We start from the raw sequence: 13,735 nt of genomic DNA on the forward strand, positions 1-13,735 counted from the left end.
TACCAGGCAAGATGCTCTCAATTGTGCCCCTGTAGAAAGTCCTTATGATTTGGGGACTCATGCCAAACTTCTTCAACTGTCTGAGGTGAAAGAGGCGCTGTTGTGCTTTTCTCACCATATAGCTGGTATGTACAGACCACGTGAGATCCTCGGTAATGTGTATGCCGAGGAAGTTAAAGCTGTTTACTATTTCAGCTCCAGATTCATTGATGTCAATAAGGGTTAGCCTGTCTCCATTCCTCCTGTAGTCCACAACCGATTCAGTCTAGGCTCATTAAGATTTTATATTGTTTCCCTTTGACCTTCCCTTTTCCAGAAAAGACAACCCTTACCCATCCAGTCTTTCCTCACTTTCCTAATTTTCTACTCCTTCCAACATCATTCAAGGTCTCTAAAATCTGTCTAGTACATAATACTCAAGCTGTGGTTGTACAAGAATTTTATCCAATTTTAACGTACTCTTGTTATTATTAAGGGCAGCTTCTTACAAGCCTTTTGGGCTACCCTGTCTACCTTTTGTATCATGTATTGACACAGGAAGTGCTCTCAGTTTACCTTCAGAAGTACCACCCCTCCAAGCAGACCTCAACCTTGTTATAGGGATTGGAGGCTTGTTGGCTGGAGACAGCGCCTTGTGCTTTGGCTCTTGGTAGGATCACCCATACCAAACAGGTTGAAAGGTAGAGTCCAGACTAAGAGTGGTTCATCGATCCTCTAGATTTGGAGGTTCAACTCAGGCTAACAACCTTGACTGATCAAAAAAGAATTGTTACAGGAACTGCAATAAAGAATCCTATATTTGTGTGCCACTGTATGGAAAGACAGAGATACAGGACCTTCATTGCTGCTCTAAACACCAGCGGCGTAAAGAACCATAAGTGAGATATACCATATGGGGAATCTATATCTGCATATTTTGAAATGGAATATTGCTAGCTCAGATTGGCTATTTAGAAGTTTGTTTGGTCACCAAGCTTGGGAAAATGCTTGCAGACGTTTCGGCTTCAATTGAGGAGTCATTAACAGTGCGCAGTTGAGGGTGTTGTCTCCTCAGAATACCCCATCATCTTGCTCTTTTCTTTGGAGGCAATGTCGATGTTAAATGAAGAACCCAAGGACAAAAGGAAAATTCAAAAGCCATCTTTCACTGTTGTGGTGATTCAGTTAAAAAGCATGTGGGTGGTACTCAAAATCTATCTGCAGAAGCTCTTTCGTTTTTCAGCTTGTCCTTGTTATCAATGTGAAGCATATACTCTGATTTTTTTTTAACTCTCTCCTAGAATGCTCTGCTGCAGCTTGTTGATATCCTTGATTCTGTAACAGAAGTTTTGTATGTAATTGCAGAAATATCTGTTCTTAACCTGGGGTCCACAGACCCCTCGGTTAATTGTAGGGGTCCTTGGTCAATTGTAGGGAACACTTGCCTTAAAACTATTGCTTACTCAACATTTCTTCACCTTCTGTAAATGACTGAGCCATGAGTGGTGTTGTGGCCTTGGCTCTGGCCGCATTCACCAGAGGATCCCATTTTCACGCATTGGGATTCAGAATTGAATACTTTTTAGAGAGAAAGATGACCTCAGTCTGATCTACTCGCTTGCACATTTTTTTTTTTGCCTGGTAACCTCTTAAATGAGAGCATTAAATCTTTAATGAGAACAATAAACGAGAGGAAACTTAAATTCCTGGGCCATGTCATCAGAAAGGGAGAAATTGAATGCCTTACATTACAAGGCTATATGCCTGGGAAACGTGGAAGAAGAAGGCATAGAAGAAAATATATAGACACTGTGAAAGAACTAACAGATCTAATTGTGCGAGATGTCATTGACGTTGCGAGGGATTGTTCGATGGGGAGAGCCATGATCGCCCAAGCGTGTAACGTGCAAGGCACATGAAGAAGTAGAAAAACCTCCTAAAGTATAACACCAAGCCCCAGATGCTGCATAGTGTCAGCTGTTTAAAACCTAGAGCATATACTTTAATAGTTGACAAAACGTGATCCTGGGGTTTCTGTCTCATGAGGTTCAAGGACAAAAGAAGGCTTTACATACGTGCTTAATACTGTGGAAAATAGTGAATTAAAACGGTATTTGTTTTTTTAGGCAAGTTAAAGACTGAATAGCAAGAACACAAAAAAAATCTATAAATTTATTAAATAGTGAAAGGTTTTTCTATATGGAATATTGATAATCTGCAAAGTAAAATAATGGATGGAGCTTATTGGATGAGCAAGCGTCTGATAAAAAGGAAGAGATGGTGAATTTCTGAGCTAAAATCCCAGTTCTGCCACTTAATTGTTTTTTAAAAAAGGCTAAAAATTAGTACTACTTTGCTTCAAATTTCATTTTGTGTTTAGAACAAGACTGGAATTAACCTCTGCTTAATAGGATGCTTTTTGTGGTCATTATTAAAGAAATATCTGATGTATTATATGTTGATGTTAAGGGATCCTTAGTTAATTGCATGAATAATATATCAAGTAGTTGTTAATTTGTTATCTGGTTAATCCTCATCAGATACTTCAAGAACAGAAATGGTGTAGGAAGAATGTGATTTTTCTTGAAAATGAAACCTCGCACTAACAGATTACTATCACATGGTAAGTAGTATATTCTTGGCTGGGTATCATAATCTTTCAAATGTGCAATATTTTGATATTGTATTTTTGGGAAGCTAGCTAAGTGGAAAGGAAACATTGTGGCAGTGCTATTAATAACACACAACCGTCCTGAATGTGTCTTAATGTAAAGTCTTTCATTTAGCAGTTCACAAAGATATAAAGTTAAAATCCATGTATAGGTAAATCCATGACACTGATTCACACTAAACAGCATTTAATTAAATATAGACAATCTCCATCCATCAGTCTCAGCCTGAAACATCAACTGTATATCATCTAACAACTGCAGCGTACTCATCCAGGTTCGAAGATGAATCCCTGAATACAGTCCAGTCCACCAATTCAAAATAGTCCTGTTGGCACCCTTATGCTTCCCTTGTCCATACCTTCTGGGTCCTCACTGCTGGTGCTGCTGTCTTCATTCTCTGCCTATACTCGGAGTAGAAGTATAGCTAGCTGATCAGACTTCCTGAAGTGAGGGTGTGGAATAGCACCTGGACAATACAAACACCTATGTCAGGATGCTGTTCATTGACTGCTCAGCAGTTAATACTGTCATTTCCATAATCCTGATTGAGAAGTTGCAGAACCTGGGCCTCTGTACTTCCCTCTGCAATTGGATTCTCGACTTCCTAACCGGAAGACTACAGTCTGTGCGGATTGGTGATAACATATCCTCCTCGCTGACGATTAACACTGGCGCTGCTCTACTCTCTATATACACATGACTGTGTGGCTAGGCATAGCTCAAATACCATCTATAAATTTGCTGACAAAACCATTGTTAGTAGAATCTCAGATGGTGATGAGAGGATGTACAGGAGTGAGATATGCCAACTAGTGGAATGGTGCCGCAGCAACAACCTGGAACTCAATGTCAGTAAGACGCAAGAGCTGATTGTGGACTTCAGGAAGGGTAAGATGAAGGAACACATACCAATCCTCATAGAGGGATCAGAAGTGGAGAGAGTGAGCAGCTTTAAGTTCCTGGGTGTCAAGATCTCTGAGGATCTAACCTGGTCCCAACATATCAACGTAGTTATAAAGAAGGCAAGACAGTGGCTATATTTTATTAGGAGTTTGAAGAGATTTGACATGTCAACAAATGCACTCAAAAACCTCTATAGTTGTACCGTGGAGAGCATTCTGACAGGCTGCATCACTGTCTGGTATGGAGAGGCTACTGCACAGGACCGAAAGAAGCTGCAGAAGGTTATAAATCTAGTCAGCTCCATCTTGGGTACTAGCCTACAAAGTACCCAGGACATCTTTAGGGAGTGGGGTCTCAGAAAGGCAGCGTCAAATTTTGATATAGTTGTCAATAAAATTGTAATAAGATGATTAATTATGGCCTGTGGGAAGCTAACTTCATTGATTGATTTGTTTATTGGCAAGTTTACTCATTTTCAACTCAGAATGGTACCCTAACATTCTAGTCTGAATGTTGTCCATGTAAAAATGGTTTCAAAGATTCTTAGGAGAAATCACTGTCTTCCTTTATCAAAACATCAGTAATAAACTGGCTTCTCTCAAATGCTTATTCAAATGTAAACATTACTGGAAGGGAGACAGGATTGATTTGCATTTGGATAGTCAACAAATAATAAATGGGTGGCACGGTAGTGTAGCAATTAGCGCAGTTGCTGTACATTGTGAGTTGTAAGATTGTGCTTTGGTTCCTGTTGCTGGTCTGTAAGGAGTTTGTATGTTTTCCCCGTGACTACATGTGTTTCCTCCAGGTGTTTCGGTTTCCTCCCACACTCTAAAGACATTCAGTTAAGAATTAGTGAGTTATAGGCATGCTCTGTTAGTGCCAGAAGCATGGTGGCACTTGTGGACTGCTCAGCAGTCTTGGCTGATTTGACTTAATGTGAATGACGCATCTTGCCATATGTTTTGATGTATATGTGACAAATAAAGCTAATCTCTCATCTCTGTCAGTTTGCAACTATGTTTTTCTATAATATTCTATGATCTTCCTTGATCATGAATTCTATATAATCATGTTGCATTGGGAATAAGATGAATTTCAGGGATAGGATTTAGTCACATTTTAGGATAGTCAGCACGTCTGTGTGGGGATGGTTATGTCTTACAAACTGGAGACTTTTGAAGAGATGACAAAGATGATTGGTGAGGGTAGGGCAGTAGCTATTGATTCTGTGGATTTTAGTGATGTATTTGACAAGGACCCTCATAGTGGGCTAATCCGGAAGATTAGGATAAATGGGATTCATGGTGACTATCCCTAGTAAACAATGCAGTAGGAATTATAATTTCTAAAAAGACTAAACTAAGATTATTATCCCTACTCAGCATTTGCCTATCCAAATGCAAATAAATCCTGTCTGTCTTCCAGTATATATGAATGAACATTTGGGATTCTGGCAGTATAGACTTGTCAGTTGTTGCAGGATTCCAGACATCTGCCAGATGGGAATTAGGTTTGTGGTTGCATTTTTAGTGTACAAACTCTTTGGGCTGCAAACAGTTTAAAGGAATGGAACCTTGATATAACTGGGGATAACCGAGAGCTTAATTAATCCTACACCCATATAAAATTCCCAAAATGTCCACTCCTCTAATTCCTGCTGAATATTAAGGAGGGCTTGTAGTATAATCACATCAAAGATATCATTCATTTCTCATTTCTAAGTTCAATACAAATCATGCTAATGTTCCCCAAGAACATCCTCGCTCAGTACTAGTTGACCTAATAATCATGTGTTCCTGGGAGAGTTGCAGTTTTCTTGCACTGTGCAGAAGAAAAGTGAATAACTGACTTCCTTCTGGTTTTAAAATTATTCCTCCTTTTTGGTTGCTTCAGCAGAGGAAATAATTTCTTAGTATCTACTTTTACAAATCTTTTAGAATTTTAAATATCTCAATCCGATTAATGCCCTCATAGTTAATTTATCACACATGGGCTTCAATGAGGACTATGTAACTAAAGCAGACATTCACTTCTTTGTTCTTGCACCTCTCGCTCAATTCAAGATAAAAAAGGCAATTGAAAATTTGAACTGTGATTGCCATTCTTTTTCTGTCTGCCAACTATTAATAAATTTACTTAGACTCCAAAATCCCTTTGGTTCTCTACTGTACCGGAATACTGAGATGCATTATATATTGTTTTTGTTTGTCTTGTTGGTGGGCGGGGTGTAGATAAGTTAAAGGTTTGTCAGTAATCTTTGAAACCATTAAAATTTATTTTCACTTATGAAAAACTATATTCTCTCCCTTATTTTTAAGGTATTGTTCTCCATTCATTAATACATGAAACCATGGCAAATTAACTTTTTCTCCGTTTCTTCTGAGATTTTCAGAAACGTGCTCTGAAAAATACAAACTTCTTCGGCTATATGAAATCTTTCCTGAAATAATAAGCTGTCTTGTTTGGAACCAGTGTTAGGATTCACAGCATGGGTGTATATCTTGTTACAGTTTACTGTTAATGTATTTTTTAAATTGCTATTTATATTAAAATGAATTTAATTATGTAATTTGTTATATATTATCGCAGCACATGGAATATCAGGAAGAAGTAAAGGAACACTAAAAGTATTACAGCGAGGCGGTAATAAAGTAGTGGACATCAAGGTGAAGCCTTTTACTGGAAAAATTTTTTACCTTGACCTGCCTTCTAATAAGCATACAGAGAACTTAGAAAAGGATTTACAAGATCTAGGAGGGGTAAGTTCATAATTTCAAAAATAATTGCTTTTATGGAATTGATTGCAATCTTTGACACCCTTACCTATAAATACTACCTCTTAGCTTGTTCTGTAAATTATAATGTTACTTTTCTATTAGTAAGCAATGTAATTTGAGTTTTTTTGAATAAAGCAACAAGGTTTTGTTCATGGCATGCAGTAGAGGTTAAATTAGTGTGATTTTTAGAAAATAATTCCCGTTGTATTGTTTGTTCATGTTGGCTATACACTTACGATATTTTGTGTTGAAATCAGTCTGATTCCAGGGCTAATGCCGAAGTGTAATTGGTATTCATTCTGCTAAATTCGAAGTGTCTTTTTTTCTGGCATTTTTGATAGCTGTTTACATGAGGCCTTGACCAACATCTGTTTTTAACTGAAAACAAGAACTTCAGATTTTGGAAATCTGAAATAAAAAACAGAAAATGTAGGGATTACTCAACACCACACACAAAATGCTGGAGGAACTGAGCAGGCCAGGCAGCATCTATGGAAAAGAGTACAGTCGATGTTTCGACCGAGACTCTTCAGTAGGACTGGAGATAAAAGATGAGGAGTCAGAACGAAAGGATTGGGGGGAGGTGAAGGAAGAAACACAAGGTGATAGGTGAAACTGGGAGGGGGGAAGTAGAGATGAAGAGCTGGGAAATTGATTGGTGAAAGAGATACAGGGTTGGAGAAGGAGGAATCTAATAGAAGAGGACAGAAGGCCATGGAAGAAATAAAAAGGGGCAGGAGCACTAGGGAGGCAATAGGCAGGCTAAGAGAAGAGGTGAGAGAGGGGAATGGAGAACAGAGAAGTGAGGTTGGGGTGAGATATTACCAGAAGTTCAAGAAATTGATATTTATGCCATCAGGTTGGAGGCTACCCAGACGGATTGAGGCTATACTACAACCTGAGTGTAGCCTCATTGCAACAGTAGAGGAGGCCATGGATGGACATGTTGGGATGGGAATGGAAAGTGGAATTAAAATGGGAGGCCACTGGGAAAGCCCTCTTTTTCGGTGGATGGGACATAGGTGCTTGGGGAAGCGGTCTCCCAATTCACATCAGGTCTTACAGGAGGCCACTCCGGGAGCACTGGATGCAATAGATGGCTCCAACAGACTCACAGGTGAAATGTCGCCTCACCTTGAAGGGCTGTTTAGGGCCCTGAATGGTAGTGAGGGAGAGGTGTAGGGGTAGTTGGAGCACTTGTTCTGCTTGCAAGGAGAAGTGCCAGGAGGGAGATCAGTGGGGAAATATGAATGGACAAGAGAGTCACGTAGGGAGTGATCCCTGCGGAGAGCATAAAATGGGGGGGTGGGGAAAGATATGCTTGGTGGTGGATCCATTTGGAGGTGGCGATTATGTTCTGGATGCAGAGGCTGGTGGGGTGGTAGGTGACGACAAGAGGCACCCTATCCCTGGTGGGGTTGTGGGAGGATGGGGTGAGGACAGGCATGTGGAAAATTCTCAACAAGTCAGGCAGTATCTGTGCACTTAACGTTTCAGATTAATGATCTTTCATTGGAACCAGGAAATATTAAAAATCAATATGTTGTAGTTGGCAGATTTGGAAATGTGGAGAGAACAAGACTCTGCCATATAGGGCTTTGATAAGGACAATAATGAACCAGTGATGAGAGCCTTAACATTGGGTGGAGGAACTGTGCTGAAACTGAACATACATTACAGGCGTGTGCTTTGTAATGTCACTGTATGCCGAGCAACAGTGCCAGGTGGCATACCTGAGGGGCTATGCCGACCAGCTGGCAGAAGTTCTGACCGGTATTTACAACCTCTCGTCGCCCCAGGCTACGGTTCTGGCATGCTTCAAAGAGCAACCGTCATACCAATCTCTAAGATGTCAGTGGCAATGTGTCTTAATGACTACAGACAGGTGGCACTCATTCCCATAGTTGCCAAGTGCTTGGAAAGATTAGTCATGTCCCACATCATGGACATAATCCTGTCTATCTTGGACCAGCACCATTTTGCCTATAAGGCGAATAGATCAACTGAAGACGCCATTTCTATCACCCTTCATGCTGTCTTGAATTGGAATACCTGCACAAAGACACCTATGTTAGGATGCGTTTCATTGATAACAGCTCGGCTTTTGACACTGTGCTACCAAACATGCTGACTGTCGAGCTCCACATTCTAGGTCTTGGCACATCAACCTGCAATTGGATCTTGGACCTCCACACGAATCATACCCAGATGATGAAACTAGGCAAGTGCACATCAACCTGCGCACCCCACCCCCAACTCTGAACACCGATGCCCGCAGGGCTGTGTGCTGAGCCCACTTTTCTACTCTCTCTTCACCTATGACTGCACTCATGCTCATTCTACAAACTCAATCATCAAATTTACAGACAATACAACTGTGATTAGCCTAATCACAAACAATTATTAATCTGCACATAGGAGGTGCTGAAACTGTCTAATTGGTACAGGAACCACAACCTATCACTCAACATCAAGAAGACAAAAGAAATTATAATTGACTTCAGGAAGACAAGAAGTGCTGAACAACCCCCACTATTTTTAAATGATGAGGTAGTGGAAAGGGTCTCCAGTTTCAAGTTTTTGGGGATGAACATCACCGAGGAGCTCTCTTGGTCTGTCAACACAACCTCAATAGTACAAAAGGAACAACAGTGATTCTACTACCTGAGGTGCTTAAGGAGAGCTAAACTGCCCCAAAAATTGCTGGCCAAGTTTTATCGATGTGCGAGAGTGAGCATACTGACATGTGGATTGACAATGTGATACTCTAGCTGCAGTACGACAGATTATAAAGCAGTCCAACGGATGATTAGGATGGCTCAGAATGTCACTGGGACTCAACTACTGGACCTGCAGACAACCTACAATTCTCGATGCTTATGACACGCTCGTAACATCATTAGAGACCCATCCCATCCCAAATGGCTTCTACAATGTTGCAGAAGCATCTTAGCCAAGACAGCAAGACTGAAAACCAGCTTCTTCCTGAGGACTGTTTTGCAGCTGAATAATGCTGTCCTCTGTCTTGCCAATGGCCTTTGAGTGTTATGGTGCTTATAAATATTACAATTTTTTAAAATTAGGCTGAACCATATGCATTGTAAATAACCGTTTTGCACAGACTGGAGTAGCACATCAATCTCGTCTGGAGAAATGATAATAAAGTTCTGTTCTATTCTGAACAGACTGTATTATGAATAAGGAACAGCTGGCAGCAAAACAGTTACAAAAGAAACTAATAAAGAAAGCTATCCTAGATACTCTTTCCTTCACACCCACTACAAATCTTTAGCAATATTGTACCTAGCAATGTAATTAGCAATGTTGCATTGAAAAGTTTTTTTTCTCTCTCTCATTTTCTCATCCCTGATCTTCCTTTGATCTGAATGTAAAAAATTATTTGATTCATTGTCATAGTCCATGGTTGACAACTACATCATAATTGTAGTAGTCCATGTGGGATAATCAGTGTTAACTTGATTTCCGCGGTTCAGTGGTGCAATGTACCAAAGCTGTAAAAGTCAGTCCTGCCAAAATGTTTTGCATTTTTAGATATTACCTTGTGAGATGATTCAGATTTTTTTAAAAGCAAATAGCTACAAACCATAATGTAAATTTCAAAATGTCGGAGTATTCTTCAGTAATGCAACATTTTTTGGTTTGAAGATAGAAACCATACATTCTTTATAAAATAAACTATATGGAATTAAACAGTATACTTTTGTGCATTTTAATTTTAATAGGGCTTTTCTAATGCCTTGTTCTCTTGTTTTATTTTAATACAGACAATTGAGAAGTTTCTTAGCAAAGATATTAATTACATCATTTCTAATAGAAGTGAGGCCAAATTTGCCCAAACTCCAGGCAAAAACTCTCCAGTCCCAAGCCCAGATTCAGTTCAGAACACTGTTAACACGTCTCCTCATCCAAGCAGTCGGCGAGAAAGCTATGAAGGAAGTTCTCATAGAACATTGGAAACGGTATGTGCAGGTTATAGGTCCTCAAATTGAGTAAATGTACTAGTTTTAATGAAATGTTTGCTCAGGCAAAATTTAAAGAATTATGTACAGGTCGACATTCACTAATCCAACTACCTGTAATCCAGTTTCTGCAATAATCCGGCACTGACTATACTTAATGTGATCCCTCTGTAATTTGGCACTCCTCAGATCCCAATGGTGCTGGATTAGTGAAGGTTAGCTATTGCTTAATGTGATCCTTCTGTAATTTGACATCTTCACTAATCCGACACTCCTCAGGTCCCAATGGTGCCAGGTTAGTGAAGGTGGACCTGTATCACAAATTGGTTATTTTAGGAAGCAATATTTAAAGTGTATTTCTAATTTAATACAATTTGTGGTAAATCAATTACAATTATAAAAGGATAAGATTAGTACATAGCCTGGAGTATAAGAATAGAATTATCTACAAGTTCGCAAGCTCAGATTTTGCAGTGTTGAGTATCTCAGCATAATTATAAAATTTTTATTTCTATTTTCAGATCTCACTATAATTTTCCATCTCTCTACCTCTAGGATTTATTCTGCTAAATCCTACAGTGTTCTGATCATTTGATCACTCGTGGATTAAATCACTACATTGTTGATATGGTTTCAAGATGACCAATCTACTGAACACCTGCCCTAATAACACCTTGCATTGTTCAGTCTCAAACTTTATTGGTCATTATTCCTGCAAAGAGCTTTGAGACCCTACACCATCTTCAGTTAGGTCACAATCTTCAATGCAAGTCATTTCTCTCATTGCTTTCTGTATGATTTCCAATGATTTAAAATTTTACATTTTTTATGATTATTGTCTCCATCTAAAAAGCTCACAGGTGCCAATTTTTACCCTAATTCCTTCAATCTGCTGGTTGTCAATATCATTCTTTTCACAGATTCGGCTCACCTCAGTATGTCCTGACATCCTTTCTTTTTATGTCTCTTTTATCTTCCAACCTCTTTTCCTTGTAGTGCAAAATGACAATGGATCCACAAAAAAAACTAGTTGCTTTTTATTTTAATAAATTGAAAAGCTGTTCTGTATCAATGATTCATGTTGAATTAGTCTGAATTTAACTAACTTATTGGTAATATTTTGAAATCTAATTGTTAGATTTTAGAATTATTTGCTATTGAAGTCATTTTTATTGGCACATCAAAAAATTAGAGATCTATACCTTAAAATTGTTTTTGTTTAATTTGACAGATTAGCAGAGGAAAAAGCTTAGTAAAAAAAGTTATTAAGGAACAGGTAAGTGCTCAATTAAGAAGACACATGCATGGCTTTCCAAATTTAATTTAAATTCCAGAAAGGATAGAATTCAAAAGTAAATGTTAAAGCAAGAGGTAGGTTTTAAGAGTGGCATTTCCGATTTATTTCAATGAGACACCTATTGAATGTTAGTTAATAATCTACAATTGCTTTTGTTAAATCTGCTTTTCAAATTCAGTTTTCTTTCACAATCTGAGGGGATGATGTGCAGCCTAGTAAGAAAATCAGTTTGTTTATGGAGGATGTGATATGACAGACAAGAAATTGGCTAGAAATCACAAATTTTATATGCATGCAAATGTTGAGCACAATATCTCAAGTTGGAAGATAAAATTGGTTCAGAAAGGCCACAAAAACCTGTAAACCAAAGAACAGTGTTGTTTTGCATATCTATGAGCTACGAACCAAGCACAGGCTGTAAAATTATTGCGAATGAGATTTGCCCATAAGATGTAATGGTTAGCATGATAACTGGGAAAGGATAGTTGAAATGTTCACTTACTATTGAAGATCCATGCAATGAGTCAAATCTTGTTAATGTTGTTGGAATTGAACAGAATCAAGGGTGTTTAAAAAGGCTGATTAGTTCATGTTTTCTGAGCATGTGCTTTTACATATGGAAATATCACTGACAGATTTGGAAAGAGATTTTGCTAATTGCTCCACTGCTGAGCTTCCCATGAAAAAAATATTTAGTAGTATACCCTAGTCTTTTTGCTGGAGAATTATTTCTTGGGTTTTTTTTGCACCAGTTTAAGATTTTAGTGGGGATTGTGGAAGGGCAGATTTAGAGGCAAAGGGGAAGTAAATTGTCTAAAATATTTCTGCTTAGTTTAATGTTTTTAATCCTGTTTAATGTTTTAACATAAGCTTCAGCTCTTAAGTTTATTTTGTAAAATTCTATTCCAATTACCATTACAACTTAAACACTTTAAAAAGCATAGAGTAGGACTGACTGCTGCTGGAAGCCCAACTGCCATGTACAGTACCCTGATGAATTTTAGAATGCTTTGGGCTAGCAAGTTATGCTGTCTGCATCTAGGGGAAAACATGAAGGAATGACACAGATGGCAATACTTGTTGAATCAGCTTTGACTTGATGGGCCAAATAGGCATAAAGGATTATGAGAAGTGAAGGTAGAGGCACTTATATATGGTGATTATGGGTAAACACGAAGGATGCTATAACTACTAACCTTGAAACTGACTTTAAGGCAACTAGGTAACAAATATTGACCTGTGACTGAGATAAATTATTATTAAACATATATTTTAAATGATGAGGGCATTACTTACACATGTAACTAGAGTCATAGAGAAATACAGCACAGAAACAGGCCCTTTAGCCCACCTAATCCATGCCAAAACTATTTAAACTGCCTACTTCCATTGACCTGCACTGGGACCACAGCCCTCTATACTCCTACCATCCATGTACCTATCCAAACTCCCTTAAACATTGAAATTCAGCTTGCATGCACCACTTGTGCTAGCAGCTCATTCCACACCCTCACGACCCTCTGAGTGAAGAAGTTTCCCCTCACGTTCCCCTAAAACTTTTCACCTTTCACCCTTAACCCATGACCTCTGGCTGTAGTCCCACCCAGTCTCGTGGAAAAGGCCTGCTTTCATTAACCCTATCTATACCTCTCATAATTTTGTATACCTCTATCAAATCTCCTCTCAGTCTTCTACGTTCTAAAGAATAGAGTCCTAACCTTTCTAAAGAATAGAGTCCTAACCTATTCAATTTTTCCTTACAACTCAAGTCCTTCAGACCCGGCAACATCCTTGTAAATTTTCCCTGTACTCTTTCAAACTTATTTACATCTTTCCTGTAGGTAGGGGGTGACCAAAACAGCATACAATACTCCACATTAGGCCTCACCAACGTCTTATACAACTTCAACATAACATCGCATCTCCTGTGCTCATTATATTGATTAATTAAAGCCAATGTGCTTAAAGCTTTCTTTACGACCCTATCTAATTATGATGACAATTTCAACAAATTATGGACTTTTGTTCCTAGATCCCTTTGTTTTACCATGCTCCTCAATGCTCTACCGTTCATTATGTAAGACCTGCCCTGGTTGGTCCTACCAAAGTGCAGAACCTCGCATT

General features: G+C 38.7%; 1 protein-coding gene across 3 annotated transcripts in view; it reads left to right on the forward strand.

Annotated features, from left to right (window-relative positions):
• Positions 1–13,735, forward strand: part of LOC134344414 (protein DBF4 homolog A-like) — a 72,494-nt gene that overhangs the window by 8,252 nt on the left and 50,507 nt on the right. For all 3 annotated transcript variants that reach the window (XM_063044155.1, XM_063044157.1, XM_063044156.1), the window contains exons 2-5: positions 2,520–2,602; positions 6,147–6,316; positions 10,120–10,314; positions 11,546–11,590. In XM_063044155.1, the coding sequence (XP_062900225.1) occupies positions 2,569–2,602; positions 6,147–6,316; positions 10,120–10,314; positions 11,546–11,590 (444 nt within the window). In that variant the 5' untranslated portion in view covers positions 2,520–2,568. The remainder of the gene's footprint in view (positions 1–2,519; positions 2,603–6,146; positions 6,317–10,119; positions 10,315–11,545; positions 11,591–13,735) is intronic.

The sequence above is a fragment of the Mobula hypostoma genome, chromosome 3 (assembly GCF_963921235.1).
Source record: "Mobula hypostoma chromosome 3, sMobHyp1.1, whole genome shotgun sequence".
Classification (NCBI taxonomy): domain Eukaryota; kingdom Metazoa; phylum Chordata; class Chondrichthyes; order Myliobatiformes; family Myliobatidae; genus Mobula; species Mobula hypostoma.